The sequence below is a fragment of the Vidua chalybeata genome, chromosome 8 (genome assembly GCF_026979565.1).
Source record: "Vidua chalybeata isolate OUT-0048 chromosome 8, bVidCha1 merged haplotype, whole genome shotgun sequence".
Lineage (NCBI taxonomy): Eukaryota > Metazoa > Chordata > Aves > Passeriformes > Viduidae > Vidua > Vidua chalybeata.
The window spans coordinates 8,093,671-8,113,439 of record NC_071537.1 but is presented as its reverse complement, the minus strand read 5'-3'; the positions used below and the strand labels follow the sequence as shown (position 1 = coordinate 8,113,439).

The following is a 19,769-nucleotide window of genomic DNA, read 5'->3' as shown; positions in this document are numbered from 1 at the left end:
AATCACCGTCTGCACGACTAAACCTGTCACCTTCTCTGCTTTTAAAGATGATGGGGACTGATGTATGCTGTACCAAAATTGCTGTCACTCAATTACCACAACACAAACACAGGGTAAGGGATCACTCCACCCCAATGGGCTTGTGTTCTCATTAGGGCAAGGGAAGGGATGAGAAACAGATACAAAGAGGTGAGGTAACTTGCCCAAGGTGACAGAAGTCAGCAGCAGCACTGGGTGAAAACCTGAGATATTCTGAAAAGAAGGTGAAAGCTCCTTCTGTTTCCAGAACAAACTTCTGTAGTCACTAGAAATTCACTGAATTTAATGCTGGTGAAAATACGGTGTAAGAAAACCCCAAAGGCTTTTTCTTGTTCCCAGAACAAGCATAAAAGCTGACAACTTACACCATACTGCTTTATCAGCTTCCAACATACTTCTTTGTCAGTAAGAAGCTCCCCTTTAAGGATTAACATATAGTTCACCTTCTCTGGTGAGATTAGCTCCCCCTGTGTGACTAACAAGAGACATGTGTTTGTAGCAGGTTTTGTGCAATGGGTCAGGCCTGTTGGAACTGGTCAGAGGTCACCAATGCATCTCACAGTGGTTTTGAACCAGATGCCAGCTGGATTCACTACCAACATAAATTGGAGGGGAGAAATGCTGTAATGTTCTGACCTGTTAATCTATTTTACTCCTGAGCTGAATTTCCAATTCATCATTTAAAAAACTAGCTCTATAAAACATTTAAAAACAAAGGAGAAAAACTGATGCAGTTCTGACCTGCTGGTGGGCAGAACACTGATAAGAAAGCAGATTATTAGTCACATTGAGCTGGTGATCTACAGACCACTGGTGCTTGAATGATTTACTGTAATTTTTTCTTCTTCAACTTATCTTCATACTCAATTCAGCTACAGTCAGTAAGGTCACTGAGATTGCAGCAGTAAATCCATTTCCACGTCCATTTAGATTTGCATTCAGGAAGTCTGATTCAGAGACAGATGGTATTATATGACAAAGCCTGCCTCACAGACTGCACTGGAATAATGTAAATAGTAATTGCAGCTAAGGAAATTCACCTGAGAAAACTGGGGACTGACAATCTGAAACATACCTTCACATACAAGTTTAGAAGAATAAATGACACAGCTTTTCCTTATTGCTGCATGATACAAGAACCCTTACTAAGCATCAGCAGGTTAAGATGTGGGGCAGGTATTTCTATAGCACAACTTTGCTTTCCCAGGTGGAAGAGCACTTCATCCTGACACAATTTTATCCAGTATGTCTGGCAAAGTGCTCCGGTGATCTGTATTTCCCTGAAGTACCAGTGAGATAAGAATCCTGCTGCTCCTAGTCCATAGAGTATCACGGTATTCCTCCTATTCTCTTGTGAATATTGGTGTTCCACAGCACAACAGCACATTGCCTTTTCCCTGACGTGCCTTGCCATTCCCAAAGATTAGGATATCCATGGGAGTTCTGAGGAAGCACACAGAGCCAGCCTGCAGACCTGCCCCCTGTGATAATGTAGGTGTCTAACCCTGCAGCTCCACGCGTGAGGCAGCACCGTGAGCGCTCCCAGTTCCCCAGATGAGACAGACACAAAGCAGTGTGAACAGCAGCAGCAACCACCTCCAGCAGCGCCATGGGAAGCAAAGCAGGCTCTGGATGCAGTGCACAGCAGAATGAGGTGCTGGTGGGTCATTACCTCTCCAAGACTCTGTCTCTCCTGTCTGTCCTCGTAGGCGGAGGTGTAGAATGGCTCATAAGTAATTAGGTCTGGACGTTCAATGTCATAAATGGCCTTGACTTTGGGAATGGCTGCTAAATCCTTGTAATCAAGGATTTCATTGTCTACTTTTGCCTAAAGGTCAAAGACAGAAGATAAATTAACTTACACAAATGCACTGGCAATTTCTGTTTTACACAATTCATGATTTTGTGTATTTGTTGTCAGACTGTTGCTATGGAAACCCCTTTTTGGCACCCTACATCTGGAGTGAATGCTTCTTGTTCTTCTCCAGCAGGCCTCCTCTGCAGCAGCTCACAGTGTTTTCTCTTCTCTTAGGGAAGAAAGAACATGGCATATATAGATCTAGTTACAAAAGTTTTTTATCCCCAGTAGTGAGCTGGAAACTTCAGCTCTGCAAATGACTCATTTTGTGGCCTCAGGCAAGTATTTTCACCTTTCTGCTCTTGTTTTCCCATAGGCAAAATGAGTGGTAACATCAATTTAGTTCGCTGATTACAGAGATTACAAAAGGATTTCATGCTGAAGACCACAGACAGATACTCAATTTTTTAACTGTGCACACAAGAGGAAACAGAACTCATTGGAAGAAAATAAAAAGACAAGGAGGACTGTCAGGACTGGGTATCCAAACTCCCAAATAAAATAGTTACATTGCATTCATCACTCATCCTATGCCCAAGCTTCTGACTAAAGCATTCACTCCTTACCAACTAGATGGTGCAAGCATGGACTGTTTTTTTCACTAAGACTGCAAGGAGATCTTAACTAGTTAAAAAAATAGAAATAGGAAATAAATTCCAAAGTCAGCTACACCCATTACAGGGAGAAAGAAAGAGGCCTTACATTTAGTTTAGATAACTAATATATTTCTTTACTTACAGAAAGACTTTAAATAAATCATCATACATGTTTATCTACCTTACAGAAATACATTTATGACTAAAATTGAAAGAGGGTATTCAAATTGTTTTTCAACCCTTCTAAAAGATACTTTATTCGTAGTAGATTGCATAAGGGAACTCACATTTACCTCTGCTCTTTCCGAGTGCTAGCACCTACTAATTTCAGATTAATATGCATTTGCCTTTGCAAGCTCTTGAACAACCACTGGTCTTGGAGGTTCTTAAGCAATGCCTTAAACTAGAAACAATACAAAACCTTTCTTGCTAGAGAAGCAAGGTTTGAAATATTTGGGACATTCACTCTCTACAAACAGACTCAAATCTGTTTAGCTTTTAATTACCAGATATTAAAAAATACCTTAAACCATTTTAATCCTTAAAATGTTTAGGTATGTCAATATATGTTATTTCTGTAGTATTTTTACCAGTTTGTTAATGAGGTGCAAATACATCTGCATACTCTTAATCCAATATAAATTATTACAGATATTTTTGTAGACCCTGAACTAGGCTGCCATGTTGCTCCACAGACAGTGATTTTGAGCAACAATTAATTTTCATAAGCTACAGTTTATGAAGTTGATATTACCCACATAATGACAGTTCTCCAGAACATGTTTTGTCTTTTGATATCTGCAGTGTCAACACTTTTCATATATCAGCTTATTTTTGTGGTTGTTGAAATGCATAGAACTAGAGTTTAACTCAGGATGTGATTTGTAATTTTGGACATTTTTTATGCATTATTATAAATGTAACTGCCTAATTTCTGGGGTTTACTCAACATTTTCATCTATATAATCTCAAGGTTATCAATAAAATCAGTGATTTAGCATTATGCTTAATAACATTTGTTCTCCTAAATTAAAAACACCTTTCCTTTCACAACTGAAAAATGTGATTTCTGACTTGGAAGGTGTTGGATCAGATAGGTTTCTTTCAGTGTAGCTGACCCTGCTCCCCACATTCCTCAAGTACAGAGAGCAGACCTCTCAAAAACTGTGTATCAAAGTACACAGACCTCCTCACAAAACCCTTACAAAGTCGAATGACCCCTCTGCCCTCTGTCCCTCTTCACACCACCAAGTGACATCAAAAGATTTACTGTACCTTTCCAAGAGAAACGTGACCTGGAAAAGGCCGACCCTGCTCTTGAAATCCTGTAGCTACACAAGCTACATGGCGAAGGTTTTAACAATTTAAGCACTAAGATAAAGCACCAGTATAAAAGTGATTTATTTCAGCATGGGTAGTTGATGTGCAAGCAAAGGCTCAGCAGCTTATTTATCAGAAGGAATACTTACATAGATAGTGTGGCCTGGAGAGCCAGGTATACTGGAACCTGGTCTGGAATAAATGCTTTCTGATGATGTTCTTGTCGGCTGAAAAACAAAAGGGAACTTTTGAGAGCAATCTGAAGCCATTAATGTTGGCAACTTCAAGTGAAGAAATCTGCATTATTGAAAATAACTGAATTTAAGAAAAATGTCAACACAAATGCAAGCATTCTGGCAAACCCCACAATCTTGTGAGGCAAGTGGGGTTTGCTTTTTTTTTTTTTTTTGGTAGGGGAAGGGGTGGTGTGAGAGGGGAAGAGGTTTTCTAAATCATACAGTGTAAAAGACTAGACTGACAACAATAATGAACGAAATCAAACAACACCTGCAGAGACACTGTAGGAGCCATACAAAGAACCATCCAGGACAGTCCTGCTGGTCATTTTAGCAACAGGTTAGTTCACAAACCACTGTAGGGATCAGCAGTCCAGCAAACAAAACTGTTGTGAGGAGCACAGCACACATGTAATCTGTTTCCAGGTGTTCAGTCCCTGGATTTCCATTAGGAATGACATCATCAGAACTGAATTCAGCCTTCCTAAGTAAAAGGACCTGAAATCCTTTGCTTGGAGTTGTTCCCTACATCTGCAGCACAACCAAGATGCAGCAGAGAAGTCAAATGTCGGTTGCAGTGTTATGATTCCCCATACTGCAAAAGTCATGAAGTTTAATGACAATGTCCTGCAAACTGAAACTCACGAGAACACTCTCATCCCTACAGAACCAGTGCTGCTACATTTAGTAGATTTTCCAACACTTTTTCAGGAATAAATACACACTGATGTCCTGGGGGAAGTTCTGAGAGAGGAGAGAAAACAACTGATGACCTATGGAGATCCTGAAAACCTGATGCATTTGCAAAGTATTCTATTTGATCAAAAGTCACCCTGGTTATTGTGATGATTACTTCTAAACTTGGCACACAGCACATACACAAAGGTAGTCAAGTCAACCATATCGCAACTGCAACTGAGAAACCATGAACAATTTTTGCCCCCTAATTGACTGCAAAGAACCAAATCCCATCACAAAACTTTGTGTCAGCACATGACTCTGATGACACCAGTGCAGGGCATTCTTCAAGGTCACTTAAAATTAAATCCTGGAAAACAGTCCTTACCTCATCAGCTTGTGACATTAGGTCCTCTGGACTAAGGGACCTTCAGGCACACCTGAAGAGAAACAAGGCTTGACAGCCTGGCTCACTGTTTCTTAAGAAATATTGGATGAACACAAAAAGGCTACTGGACCTATCTTACCTCTCAGCATACATTTCCTGAAGGAACCCTTCAACTGACCCCAGAGACTTTCTCCTTTCAATTTCAAAGCCAGAGAAGCTATTGGAACCATCTGTATATGAAGTGCTGAAGACTAGTCATGAATTATACAGCAGGCTTTCTCTGACTTCACTTTTGAAAATTAAGTCACCACATTCAGGAAGGGTTAGAGAAACAAAAGGCTTTGAGTATGTTCCACCAAAAAACGTAAGATTCAGATCAAACAGAGAGCAGATGTAGCTGTGGACTGACAAAGTCACAAATCCTCTCCAGAGCATGTTTGAGAACACTTTCTCAGCTGGACCTTTACTTGTTTCTTTTCTTTTCTCTCTGAGGCTGCAAATTCCTACATCTCAAAAGGGAACAGAATATTCTCATCTGCCCTTAAGCTCCTCCCAAACCAAAAAACCCAACAACAAGCACTTGTTTCATGGAAATGTTACAATAATTGAGCTGGAAAATCTGGCTGCTGTTGAGAAACACTTTATTCCCCCTTCCACTCTTCCATTTCACTCTGTTTGAGTGGAGACACATGTAACATGTTGCTGCAGTTACTATGGAAAACAATTGTTTTCATTACAACATAGGGAACAGTATTAAGTACTTGAGGTACTTTTAGGGGTGTCTCTGTTACCTTTGGCTTTTGGCAGACATACTTGAAAGTTTTGTCTGCTCAGTTTTCCCTGCTGTAGGAAAACAAGTGTTAGAGGCAGTTATGGCTTATTCCCATTTGGCAGGCCCTTTGGATCTTTTATAATTGCCTCAAAAACAAGAAATTCTCAGTGCTCACTCCAGCTCCTTAGTTCCATCTCTTAGCATCACTGCTAAAAACTTACTTGTTTAAGGAAAATTCACTTGCATTTATCACTTCAGTGAATTCACCAAATAAAGTTAGACACCTTAAGAAGATAGTTTCAGCCATATCCTGGTAATAAATTTCTTAGGTGCTCTTAACCCTGGAATACAAGAGGAATTGTCAGATGGACTGGCAAGTTGTAGCACCTGTTCTTCATTTCCTCACTGTGTTTCTGTTCCAAGTTCCTCTTCACCATCCTATTAACAAGGCCACGAGCCAGAAATGACACCCTTTAAACCAGTTTTCTATTTTCTGTGATTCTTTCTGTGTATATCAATTTTACCTTCTGCCTATTGCAAAGTTCCCCACTGCCTGGTCAGGACACCCTGCTGCCAGCCACAGCCTGAGCACACTCTGCTCCTTTCCTGAGGAGCTGAATCCAAGCAGACCTGCAACTCTGAGGCTTCTCTAGCAGCTCCCAGTCCTGTACCTTGCTTAGGTCTAAACATACCCTTGAAGACAGTGCATGAAAAAGAATTTGTACATTGACTCTCACCCTTCCTGCCTCACTTTGCCCTATTTCTTACTTTGAGTTACACAGGCTGTTTCCATCACAGATGGTTTTTTCCTACCCTGTTTCTTCCCATATGGTCTGGAATCCTTCACAGCTTTGCACTTTCCCCTAAAGACAATTGCATTGCACTTAAAAACATTTATGCTGCTTGCTTTAACAAACATATACTAAAGATTCCTTGATATAAGCTGCTCCTCTGGCATACTTTTAGTCGCTATGGTTGGCTCCTCTCCTAAGAGGCCCATAAAAGCTCCTGTTTGAAAATCTGTGACCTGGTATGGCTTTTATTAGACTGAATGTTACACTTTCATCCCTGACCCTGTGTAACACCATTGTGACTCTGTATCTTACACAGGTGGCAAGAGACACACTGGAGGTCAAGTTCTCTATTGATGTAACTGCACTGGGGTGTAAATTCCATCCTGGAGGGGAGCTGATCAGCTAAAGCAGGAATAGGGCTGGCCCTGATGTAACCTTTAACAACAGAGATGAGTGCATCTCTTTCACATGTTATTCAAAGGAAACAGGTGAAGAAAGAGGACACAATCTTTAATATGAATACAATCATTTTAGAGGTATTTAATTCCGTAACAATAGTCCTGTGACACTTGTTCTACACTCCCAGCAACAAAACAAGTTAAGTTGCCTTACTTCTTCTACAAAGAGATCTGAAACATTTTTTATTTGATTGTTCTTTTCCTTGAAGGATTCAAATACAGCCTTTTATAAAGCCACCTTTGTGTAGAGAAATTTAAGGGAAATTTCTATGAAGAGCTAATCTTCTTTTTCTTTTCTGGTGGTACATGGCTTCTCCACATTTTCTGAGAGTAGGAGAGTCACGTTTTTTTTCCTTTCCTCTTCCACACAAATGGTTGTAACAGTAGTAAATATATCAATATAGGATGTCTGTACCAAATACAGAAAGTCTATGAAGTATATGAAAAAAAAAAAAATTAAGTCAAGAAAAATTCATGCATGTCATTAAAGGAGCCAAAAGAAAAAACAGATCACAAAGCATCTAAAGTATTTGCAAGACTTCTCGGTATTTCCCACTTTATCACAGACTTCTTATTTTTATGTTTTTGTTCTTCATTCCATGCATTTACCTTCAACACAGAAGTTCTTTACCAGTTTCATTTGCAGACTGATAGAGAGAATACCAACTGCCATGCTCATCCTCTAAGGCTCATCGTGAATGGAGTGCTCAATTATCAGATCACCCATGCAGATGCCCCAAACTGATTAACTTCATATTTCAGTATTAGACTACAAAGCTTAAGATGTCCATCTGCATTTACCTTTCTTTGCTATGCCATCATGCATGGTACATCATCTAAATAAATAACTTCTTAAAAAAAAAAAAAAAAAATCCCCACTAGAGCCATTCACATCATCCAGGTGCTGCTACAATGTGGTGGCTCTGGCATTCTCAAGTACAGATGTTCAGCATCATGCTCTGTAAAAACTTACAGGTGCAGGCAACCAGATCAAAACTGATCCCAAGAACATCTGGCCAAATGGATGCACTATTGTTTTACAAAGGCATCGTCACCATTTACAGTACCTGCCTTAATTTTTTGATAGAGTTCATTATGCAAGGCGGTGATAATAGCTGCAGAAGAATGAATATGTTTTCACTTAATAACATTTAACATTATAGCTTAAGCAAATTCTCTAAACCTCACAAGCTACTTTAAGTGAAGCATATTTAAAATAAATAGAAGATAAGGGTAGAATTCCTTGTCCTGAGCAGACTTAACAACAGTAAGGGATTTGACTTTCTCAGTACAACACTTTTTACACTGACTAACTGCTCTATCAACTGCAAGGTTTTACAGTTGATTAGGATTTGGAACCAGGGCTCATAAAATATGGATTTCCTCTGGATTTCTGTAATTTTCAATGGCTGTATGAGACCAGCAATGTCCCTCAATTCTTTGTGCCTCTCTGCTGGTTTAACTGTACCCTTCTCCTTGTTACAAGAGTGTTTCCTTCAAATGCATGCATTCCTTATTTCTCTACATGAAATATGCATCAAGACAAAACTAGTGAACAGGTTTAGCTCAAACTCACACAGACACAGATATTAATAGGTTACAACTAATTTTTCTTTCCTTTCTGGACATAAAGGCCAGGAGGGAGAATGAATTTTCAGCATGTAATCACTGAAGGTATGTTGGTACCAAACAAACTTCTACAATACTACTCATGCAAACTTAGCCTTCATCAAGAGTAAGTTAAGTGGGAAGAACAAGAAAATAAAGTGGGAAGTCCAGAACATACTGAATTCAACACAAGCTTTCAGAGAATTCAGTGGATTTTACCCTTCTATTTTCTAACTACAATTTTCGTGTAGATTCAAGCCTTTGGCCCACTTTTATAGCAACAGCAATGACAGTACCTTTGTGTCTACTCCATAGAAAAATACTTGAAGCCAAAATCTGCCTTGAGTTACACTTTGTAGAATCACCATGTAAATCTAAACTGCATTTAATACTGACCAAATTTACACAAGAGGATATTCATCTGACCCTAAGATATCTGTATCCTACACAGTCTACAAAGCAAGAAGGAGAACACACCTTTATTTTAACATGGGCTGCTCCTATTTTGCCTTGCATATTTTTCTAATACATTGAATAGGATTTGGGTTTTTAATCCTGAGTCCCCTGGATTTCAACACTCAGATTTGTGTGCACAAAGCCAAATGCAAAAAGTCACTACACTGGCCTAAAAGATGAGTGAAATGGTCCCACAGTTTGCTGTTCTCAGACTCCAAGATTTTATTCCATAAAGCCCAGGACTGAAGAGACACTGCTTTCCTTAGGAGCACTGATAACACGTCCTTATGCTGCCTTTTCTAATACACAGATCTGTAGCAAACAGAGAGAGAGGTGTTCAGTATTAAAGTAACTAAACCACTGTGCAGGACAAAGAGTAGGGGGCTTGCATGAACCCCCACTGAATCACAGAACTGGATTCCACTGTCCAACCCCATCCTGCAGGCTGGATCTCACACAGACCCCCTGCCCTGGCTGACACTGACTGCATCAACTCCACAATGAGAGATGTGAAGGCTGCACAAACCAACACCAAGGGCATCCAGTGGCATGGACTCTCTGCCTGCTGCCAGCCCGTACCAGATCGGCACCAGTGCGCTCAGGCTCCATCACCAGGTGAAAACTACCTCAGGTGCACCTGCACCAGCACAGCCACACGTCCACAGCAGACACTACCAACAAATAAACACTGCTCTGAAGGAGAAGAAATGGAATTGGGTGGTTTTGTGGGTACAAAGCAAACTCAGTAAAATCTGAAAGCAGACAGCTACTCCAGAGTCAGGAGGACAGAGAGGACCTTGCAACTCAGATGTCAACGTACACCAGACTAGAGAGGCAAATGCTCTCAGGCAGCCCATAGAATGTATCCAAACCTGGGGTTTTGTAAGCATTTTTCTCAACTAAAGTTTTCATGGGTAGCTGGTCAATATACATAAAAAAAGGAAGTGACTTAATTGATGGCTTTTTTTTTTCCCTAAAAACATAAGTCATTGTTCATGGAAAACTATTTATTTTTAACCATTGCTATAGAGTCAGATATTTTTCACCATTTTCATTTGCTTCATATTTGCACTCTAATTTTTGTTTCAGAAGGAAAACGTTCTGAAATACTGGAAGATCAATACTACAGACCCCAAAAGCTCATCTGAATCTAAAATAAAAAAGTTAATTTTAAGCATTTCATTAAACAAAATAAAAAAAAATGTGAGAATTAACAAGCAACACTGAAACAAGTGATGCAAAATACAGCGTCAGTGCCCATGGTGGCAAGTGATAGCAGGAAAGCTGTGTGGCAGGAGTAGTAGCAAGCGCAGCAAATGACAGTAATGAAGAATCTTCTCAGTAAGGAAGATCATTATCAACACTATGAAAACACAACAGCAAACCTCTGCAGAGCGTGGCCTGCGCAGAACCAGACTCTTTGGATAAAAGAACTCAGATGAGGAATGCTGTCATGGAACACAAAAGGGAAAAATGAGTGAAAAGGAAAGCAGTTTCCCCAGTTCAGTGGTTAAGCTCTTTTTTCAATCAAGTTTTTATCATCTACTTGTGTTATAGTATCTGTTACTTACTGACTGCTGCAGAATCACAACAGCCAGACAGTCGTAAATAAACACCAAACAATATATATTTTTGTAACATGCACATGGTTGCTTTGTTTTCTGCTTGTTTTGTCTTTGTAAACTTCCACAAATATCCATGGGGAAAAGATCTAAAGCAACCATTGCTTTTATGAACTGCCTCTCAGATCTTGACCAGCTCAAATGCTGATTAGTTTATATCACAATTCAGTTACTGAGAGAAAACAGAACTTGCTGAAAACTTCTGAAGTTACTTCAGTGATAAAAGGATTTTTGTTTTGTTTTGTTCTATAGGGAAAGGAAACCCAGCAAGCAAATAGGCAATGGCACTGGCTTTTTGCAGAACCACCAGAAAATCTAGGCCTGACCCTGAATAAAAAACTGAAATTCAAAGTACATATCCCAATTTGGTGCTGACATGCTCAAATAGCACATAGTTCCCCCAGTTTTGTTTGTTTCTGTACCTACCTGTTTGCTACTGCCTTCATTTGTGTCAACAGGATGAAGCAGTGTCAAAGTCATCAAAGTTTTGATATTAGCTGATATTAGAATAAGTTTCTGACTGCACCAGAGTAGACAATCTGTGATGTACCATAGAAGCTAAAAACAATGCATCTCAGCCAGCTTCAGTATGGTGCATTTATCAATGCCTTTTAAGGACCTATTTAACCTCTGCATTGAAGGTCTCCTCCAGGAGCATAGTGCTGCAGGACAGCTCTGCTGTCACATTGCTCAGATGCTCCCTCAATTTGCCTTCTTCAGCCTCACTTCCTCTTCCTGCAAGGATTCACTTAGGTAATGCCTTGCAGGCGAGTGAATCCCATTTACTTCACTCACTTCAATTAAAATTAGCTGAGCGGGGAGAATACTGACACAAAGGGAGATACTTGAAGAGGACTACAGCCATTTCCATGGGGAATGGAAACAAGCAAACTGATTTATAAGGTCAGCTGGAGAAGGTTAATAAGGGCCACAGTGTAGTCAGGAGTGCTTTGATAAAACTCCTGGGTCCAAGTGAAAGGGAAGTATTGTACTGCAACCAAGTACTACAAGGCAAAAGCATTCTGACACTTAAGCATGGCCAAAATACTGTCTTACATTCAAACTGTTAAATGAGGAAGAAAATCCAGAATGGCTTAATTTTCCATTCTCTTACAAAAAGTCAGAACAGAACAATGTGTGAATGCTGGATGGTACCTGCACTGAGGTTTGGCCATTCTAGACCACACACCCATCTAGGGCCAGTTATGTTTTTGCCCACACTAACATGAACTCTGCTCAACAGGAATTTATCTGCACATTACCTATGACCATAATAAATTCTCTGTGGGGGGTGCTTTACAGACCAGTGTACTGGAATAAATGCTAAAGGATGTGGCTTCCTGTGAATGAGACCCACATAGAATACAACCCACAGGACGTCATAGGTATCTTCATACCAGTACCTCTTGTGTTTCCTTATCTGAACGACAATTTATTCATATGCAGTCTCTAATATCCATATCCTGGGAAATTAGCAAAATTCAAGGGATCACCTGAGATGTCAAAAAGAGAAAATTGTCCAGAGGATGAATCACTGAGTAAGGGCTTAGAATTGCCTGGTTCATGCAAAAAGCCAGGCTCTAGCATTTATCAGTGCAGCATTACTGTCACTGAGGATTTGACCCAGAAAGTTCGTTTGAATATGCTGATGTAACTCCAAGGGTAACTGTGGCTCTTTTTAGCATTCAAATCAGGATCACTTTAGGTTGAGGCTTACTTGGATGGCAAAGAAAGAAGAATTCATCTTGTCTAAATGCTGCAAATAACCACGCAGAACAGGGGATAACTATAGAGCAATTACACAGATGTGCAAAACCACTAAAATATATGATAGCATTTGCCCTGTTCATATCTTCTCTTTAGGAGTCTCTCTCACAACAACTGAGATATGAAATGAAGTGTCTTAGATACTTGGCCACGTCTGTATGTCAGTAAATGACACTATCTTTAAGGCAGTGCACTGAGACAGGTATGTGAAGGTGGTAAGCCTAAAAATCAGAGCAATACCTCTGAAGTGCCTCCACTGTATATTCTGCCAGAGTTGTGACAGCTATGCGAAAAAAACATGGAAAAAGTCACTCTTTTAAAAACAACATTCGATTACTGTGTGTGCAAAATGTATGGTGTGTCACTGAGCCATGAATTCAGCTTACCCGGAGCTTCTCTTCAGTCTTAGTGGATTGCTTACAGTCGGGATGCCAGACAGTGGAACCTGAGGGAGGACAAACACATCTTTATTCAGAGCAAAGCAGATGATTCTGCTCATCACAGGCCAGTTATTAAAGAGAATCTCTTCATCGCATCAGATGCCAAATCTGTACAAACTATGAGAGTAATTCACATTAAAGTCTAGCTCATGGGAATTACTAGGGAAACAAAAAAATATTCAAATCCTTGGTGTACCTACAGCAGTTTGTCCTGAGGCTGTCAAAACACTTTGCACACATTCTTAATTAAAACTCAAGCAGCCTCAAGCAGCAACAGAGTCAGCAAGCACCAGCTGGAGGAACTGAAAGAGAGTTCCTCTGGCAGGTTGGAGGGTAAGAACTGGGCCACAGTTACCTGATCTGTTCTCCCCTTCTGTACTGCCCTGCACGTAACAAGGAATTTCCGATTTTAAGTCCATTGAGAAATAGGGGTCATACTCAGTTACTGTAAAGTACTACTCAGATCACATCTTCCCTCATACAAAATGCAAAAGGAAAAGCAAGATTAAAAAGTTCACAGTGCAAGAGCCAGGGCTGTGTGTGACCCACTGGCAGTGGGTGAGAGGCCAGGATGACAGGTGGTGCAAAGCTGCACATGAGAGAGCCTGTCCCTGGATCCCAGCACACCGTACCTGCCTTTGGCACACAAGCACTTCTACCCTGTGCTACTGGTGCTTCCACCTGGCATATTCCAGCTGTATATCCTACAAAAAAAGGCAAGTCCTCTGCTGTTTGTTTCCCAAAATATGAGATTCTTTCTTATGCTGTAAAGTAGGAATATCCTGCTGGATATGGACTGAGTGATGTCAGGGGCTAGAAGCATTTCCATCCCATTTCAGTTGTTTTCTGAAACAGAGTGTAAGCTGTGGTCTCTGCTGGAAAGCTGCTGAAGGTACTGGCCAAGATGAAACAGAGCAGAAACTAACACTGATTTTTAACACTGACTGCAGCTGTAATCAAATTCATCCTTCATTCCAGTCACCACAAAGCCAATCCAGAGCCCTGACTATCTGCAGGGGGGGAACATCACCTCTTCACTCTGTCCACAAAGAAACCAAACAGAGCCAAGTCCAGGTCTCCTGCTGGTGACTATTAGCTCAAAAGCAGCCAGAGGAAACCCCACCCTCAGAGGACAGGAGAAGGATGGGTCAGGAACCCTGGAAAGTTTTTCCTAACAAGCCCTTACATGGCTTGATGCAGAAGTAAAGAGCAGCAGGAATCATTTCACCTCCCAGCAGTACACAGCACAGTCATCATCAGGAGACAGGAGAGAATGCTGTGACTCTGGAGCAAGGGTCTGAGATGTCTGGCTGTGAGTCTAAGCCAAGGAAGAAGAAACTGTGCATTTGGCAGAGGAAAACCATCAGACAACAGGGAGAAGCACACCGAGAGCCTTCTCTGTAAACAAACAGCAGCCTCAGAGCCAGGACCCCACAGAGCCTGCAGGATCAGGAGGGAGCTGTGCCCTGTCCATGCAGGAGGAAGAGAGTTCAGGTTGTAAGGCTAAAAGTTCATGTTAAAAGAAGTGATCTGAGTAAGACTCCTCTGAATATGACACCTATTGCTCAAGGATGAACTAAGACTCAGAAGATTTTAGTTCAAGTCTCAAATCCAGCTGTGAGCTTCCTTCCTGTGTGGCCCTGAGAAAAATGATCCCTGTTCCTCTGTACCTCACTGTTAGATTAATGGCAGGAGTCTTCCCAACCTTAACAATTCTGTGTGTCTTTTCTGTTAAACTTTCCCTACTATCAATGAGAAAGCTGTCACTGCATTTTGGGCAGTATTTTATCACAAACTGGTACCATTTAGGGATACCCTGTGAGAGTGCTGAAAGTGAACAAGAAATACAGGAACCTGGATATCATTTGCATGGTGAAAGCTAGCTAAGGGTTGTGGGTTTTCTTTCACAAAATGTTAAGAGATTTGAAAGATGTGACATTTAAAAACCCAAATCAGACAGAGCAGGCTTAAGAAGTTAAATGTACATATTTTTTGTGATCTTGAACTCTGAGCCACCTACATTTTGTAGATACTATTCATCCAAATTGTTTTGAAATACTTGCAAGGGTGCAAATTCCCAAGCTGCATCACTCCTTTCTTTTACTGCTGGAAATAGTTCAGCAAATTGTGATTATTTCCATTCTTAACATATGTTTGTTTGCTTACCTGGCAAACATCAACTAGCATGCTCATTTATTCGGCTTTAAACTTTGCACATGCCATTATTTCAACATCAGCATCCCTCTAAATACTGGGCAGTCCTAGCTCAGCAACAGCCTTGTGGGGCAGCCCATAAAATAATGTATTACCGGGAAGTCAATGGGAAAGAGACAGTTTTTGGTGCTGCTTCTTTTTCATTTTCATGTGTTGGAGCAGTGCCAAGCCAGAGTGTTTCTGCTAGCATTATTCCAACCATCCTTAACACAGAAAGCCCCAAGACAGAGAGCTTGTTTGTCCATGTTCTCCTTTTGCCAGTTTCCCAACACTTTAATACAAGTTTCTACCACAATCCTGCCAGGCCTCTCTGTTATACAAAGCAATACTCAGACAGTGCTTTCATATTCTAGGGAGAGGACAATTAGAAGTGAGATGGAAGCCACCTATTTTTGTGTATTTTTTCAACCACATGATTTTTGTTCTAGCTTTATTGTTGTGGTGTTGTATTTCTGTTTTGGAGAAATGCTTGGAATGCTGTTGTTCTGCACCCCAGGGGCAGTGATTTGGATGGAGTCAGGATATGCATTTCAGCTGAGAGCCTTGCACAGGAAAAGCTTTTAGGTCCTCACACTTCCAAGCACACTGAATTCAGCAAGGAAAGCTTTGGCAGGACAGTCTGGAGCACAATCAGCAATTACAGTATTTAGCCAGAAAACATCCTGTGAACAATAAAGCAATGCAGTTTGAGGTGCTCTTCCCCTGAGACAGACTGAGCACCAGGAACATTGATTCATAACCACAGAAAGAGAGATACACTGAGAAGAGAACAGCAGATCAAGCTGCTGCCAGGTTTCTCTCCTCTCCCCTTTCCTATCACCTGAACTTGTCCAGGACAAACTCCAGCCTAGTTTAAGTAACACTGATACCTTCTGTCTTATTTGGATCTGCAGAACTTTACACCAAAGCCTGCTCAATTAACCCAAAGTCCCACTCTCTGCTAGACTGGTGCAAATGGCACTTGTTGGAGAAAGCTGTTATTAATTAATGACAGCAAAGGATGATCTGATGCTCATTTTGAACTCTGCCTCTACTTTACCACACCATCATGTGAGGAAACTAAGATTTGCCAGATGCTGTAAGTGCTGCTTTCAAGTTAGTTTTTTTCAATTTGCCATCAGAAAGCAGCACCTCCCACCCAGCCCTCTCCCAGCCTCTCCTTGCTCCTGCCAAGCAGAGCTGCTACACCATTTACATCCTGTTCTGGGCACAGCTGGAATAAGATGACTGAGCTATAAGGTCAGGGAGAGATGAGAGAGAGAGACTGCAAGGAAGGACAAACTACAAAATAAAACAAGTTAGCTTCAAAGAAATGCCTTAACAATATTATCTTATTTTGGAAATCCTCCAGTAAGAACCTCTCCTCAGGATTTCAAGAAATGGCTGTGACAACACTTTCCTATTTCTATCACTATTCTTCTACATTCCTTTCCAGTAAATCAAGTTTTCTAACCTAAGTGCAATATACAAAATCCCAACATGTATCTGCCTTTTTCACTTTGACTTCTGGCTTATGTAAATGGGTATTATACATCCTTCTACCAACAGTAATACAACAGCAAGCAATAAAAATAACTTAATAGCGAGTACACCACCCTCTCAGAGAGTAGGTGGGATTCGTATCAAGGATACCTTTCAATCAAAGAAAAGAGCATATTCTTTTTTATGTGAAAAGACCATGAAGAAACCAAGCTTGGCAATAATTGGGAGTGTGAGACTCTTAACAAGAAAGGGGAGATGAAAATAAACAGACAAGAAAGAGGTGGCTATAGAAAGATATAAAAATAAAGTACACGGCAATAAAAAGAGAAATAAAAGGGAAGTAGGCAAGGGTAGCAAATATAATTAAGAACTGGAGGAGAGACTCTGTCAATGTGCATGAGGAATGAGGTCTACATGGTTCAAAGCAAATTCACTGCAGCTTCTGGAAGATTTTCCCTTGCCTTTTACAGTCTGGAGTGTGGTCCAGAATAGCAGAGGAAATGATCAGCAGAAATCAGGAGAAATCCCTTCACTTTGTCTGGTATCTCACACACCATTCTGGGGCTAAACTATCTGTGAGATGTCAAATTCAGAGGCAGCCTACTAAATTTCATTTTCCAGCAAGCACAGGCTGCCTCAGCAAGCAAGGCTGCAGAGTCCCTGCAAAGTTCCAGTTAGGGCCACCTAATAGAGCAAAATGGTATCAAGTGAAAAAATATGAAAACACTATTGAGGATAGGATGACTATAGTCCCCCTTGGACATATTACATGGGGATGGTTTATAAATTCATGACATCTGTGACAGAAAAATCACAATGTCTGATTTTCTTCTTTTGGAATGGAGACATCCTTACCTTGCAGATACATTTCTTCTCCTTCGGTGAACATTTGGTTGCATCTGCTGCATCGTGCACAGCTTGGATGATAATGTTTGTCACCTGCCTAAACAAAAACAAAACAGGAACATGAGGGACAAATGCACTGCACTGCTTTCTGAGCACTCATCATTTTCTGCTTGACCATTGCCCTTTTTCTTCTAGTTCACCTGTTTTGACACAACACTGCCCTCATAATGTGACACTGAGAATGTGAGCTCTGCCACACTGCTTCAGCCCTGAGGTCAATCCTGTCCTCAGCAAAGGCCAGCAGTGACTGCTTGGGAAAAAGCCTGTAAGAGAAAAGACAACACAGAACAGCCCTTCCTCTTCACACCTTCCCATTCAAGTAATCAGTGTCCTCTGGCTAGGAGCTACATCGTAAGTTACCTGTTCTGCATGATTTGACAAACATCTTTTAAAATCATCCAACAGTCCAAAGCAATGAATGTCACACTGCAGTTAATTTGTGCAAACCTGCTGTCTCCTCATTTTGCCAATGAATGGGTTTTCAACTTGCCATTTCATTCCTTGGCCTTCTTCCCCACACTGCTGACATGGGTATTAGGAAAGAGAGCTTTCTAGAGCCACTTCTGGGACCTTGAATTTAATTCCCAGATCCCCGACTTCAGAAGCTGCACCGGCACAGACAGCCTGAGCTGAATTTGAACTACTGATGTAGAGGTCCTAAATACCCTAGATCCTGTTACCCAAATCCAAATCCACTGAGTCATTCAGTCTCTTAAATACATTGATACCATTAATAGATAAAGTTGATCAGATTTCAGGCCTATAAGGACAGGAAAAATCAAGGCATAAATATTAATGCGACTTCTTCTCTTTAGGAGACCAAAGCAATCAATACATTAGCTTCCTCTCCTCATAAACTAAGCAAAAAATGTCCACATCAGGCTTTTAAATAGAAAAATGCTAGAAAATGACCCTTCATAGTGACAAGTAAAGAATTCTAAAAGTCTTTGAATTTGTATCTGGCTGTCCAGACAAATTAACCTCAAGTCCATTTTCACATATTCCCCGTCCACTCAGATGCTGCTATATGCACAAAATATCTGTTTACTCTATAGCTGACTTGTAAAATGTCATCAAAACCATTTCCTGCCTCATTGTACTTAAGACCATAACGTTACTAAATCCAACCTTTCATTTTGTCTTTTGAGAAGAATAACAACATTTTTTTGGTTCACAAACAACATTGATTACATAGGCTTTTTATTGAAACATATATATGCATATTAGATAATGAAGGACATGGATTAAAGTACCTGACAGCTACCAGAAAATCAGCTCTACCACCCAGTTCTTCTACAGCTAAAGTTGCACCATTCAATTTTAATAACTCCCATCCAGGAACTTCAGCAATACAAGGCCAGAGAAGAGGACTCAGTGTGCTGTTACTTTAATTACACATTTCACTGTTCAGCTGCAAAAAACCTGCACTTCTCTTAATCAGATCCTGCATTTACTGTTGATTCTTGCACTGCAGGGGCAAAATCCACCAAACAGAGAGTAATGGGATTTAGGTGTTCTTAGTAAAGCAGATTTAGAGCTATCAGGCAAAACAGGGTCTCTATTAAAAGGGAAAATGAGAAGTCAATACAAAATCTGCTTACTCTAGGAAGAAAAGCAAATGAGGGAGAAAACACAGAACTGATGTTTGACTTGCAGCAACAAAGCTAATATTGAACTGAGAGAGAAAACACAGTTAATGCTCATTCTCTATCATTTTCATTATTGGCTGCCTTCTTCATCTCTGGCTCTCCCTCCTAGCAATTATTTAACCTCTGAGGTGTCTCACTAGTTTCATTCAAGACTGGAATTTATAAGATAAAGAAATCCAGAATTCATCACATTATTATGCATAGACCTGTGGCCTCTCTGAAGTTTTGTTTTCCTGGGAAAACTTCTGATAAGCTACTGCGAAGGGAATATAGTTCAAACCATGTACACCTGCCTCTTCCAAACAGCCAAAGGGATCAATTTTGAGTTTATCAGGTCCTTCCCAGTGCCAGAAACAACTGGCTACATTTTAGCCTGCTGTGAGTGATGATGAATGAACACCACGCCCCAGATAACAAAACCCTGCGAGTCCAAGTGAGAACTGGAGAGGTTTTGGGGGAGTGACATACCAGAGCAGCTGCAGTTGT

At 40.6% G+C, this 19,769-nt stretch overlaps 1 protein-coding gene across 3 annotated transcripts in view; it reads right to left on the bottom strand.

The window, feature by feature from the left end:
• ABLIM1 (actin binding LIM protein 1) overlaps positions 1 to 19,769 on the bottom strand; it is a 144,781-nt gene that overhangs the window by 33,523 nt on the left and 91,489 nt on the right. For 2 of the 3 annotated variants that reach the window (XM_053949254.1, XM_053949255.1), the window contains exons 7-10: positions 17,584 to 17,671; positions 12,979 to 13,037; positions 3,963 to 4,040; positions 1,712 to 1,867 (exon numbers count right to left, since the gene is read on the bottom strand). In XM_053949254.1, the coding sequence (XP_053805229.1) occupies positions 1,712 to 1,867; positions 3,963 to 4,040; positions 12,979 to 13,037; positions 17,584 to 17,671 (381 nt within the window). Of the gene's footprint in view, positions 1 to 1,711; positions 1,868 to 3,962; positions 4,041 to 10,588; positions 10,652 to 12,978; positions 13,038 to 17,583; positions 17,672 to 19,769 lie in introns of all 3 variants that reach the window. The other variant, XM_053949256.1, reaches the window with a different exon arrangement.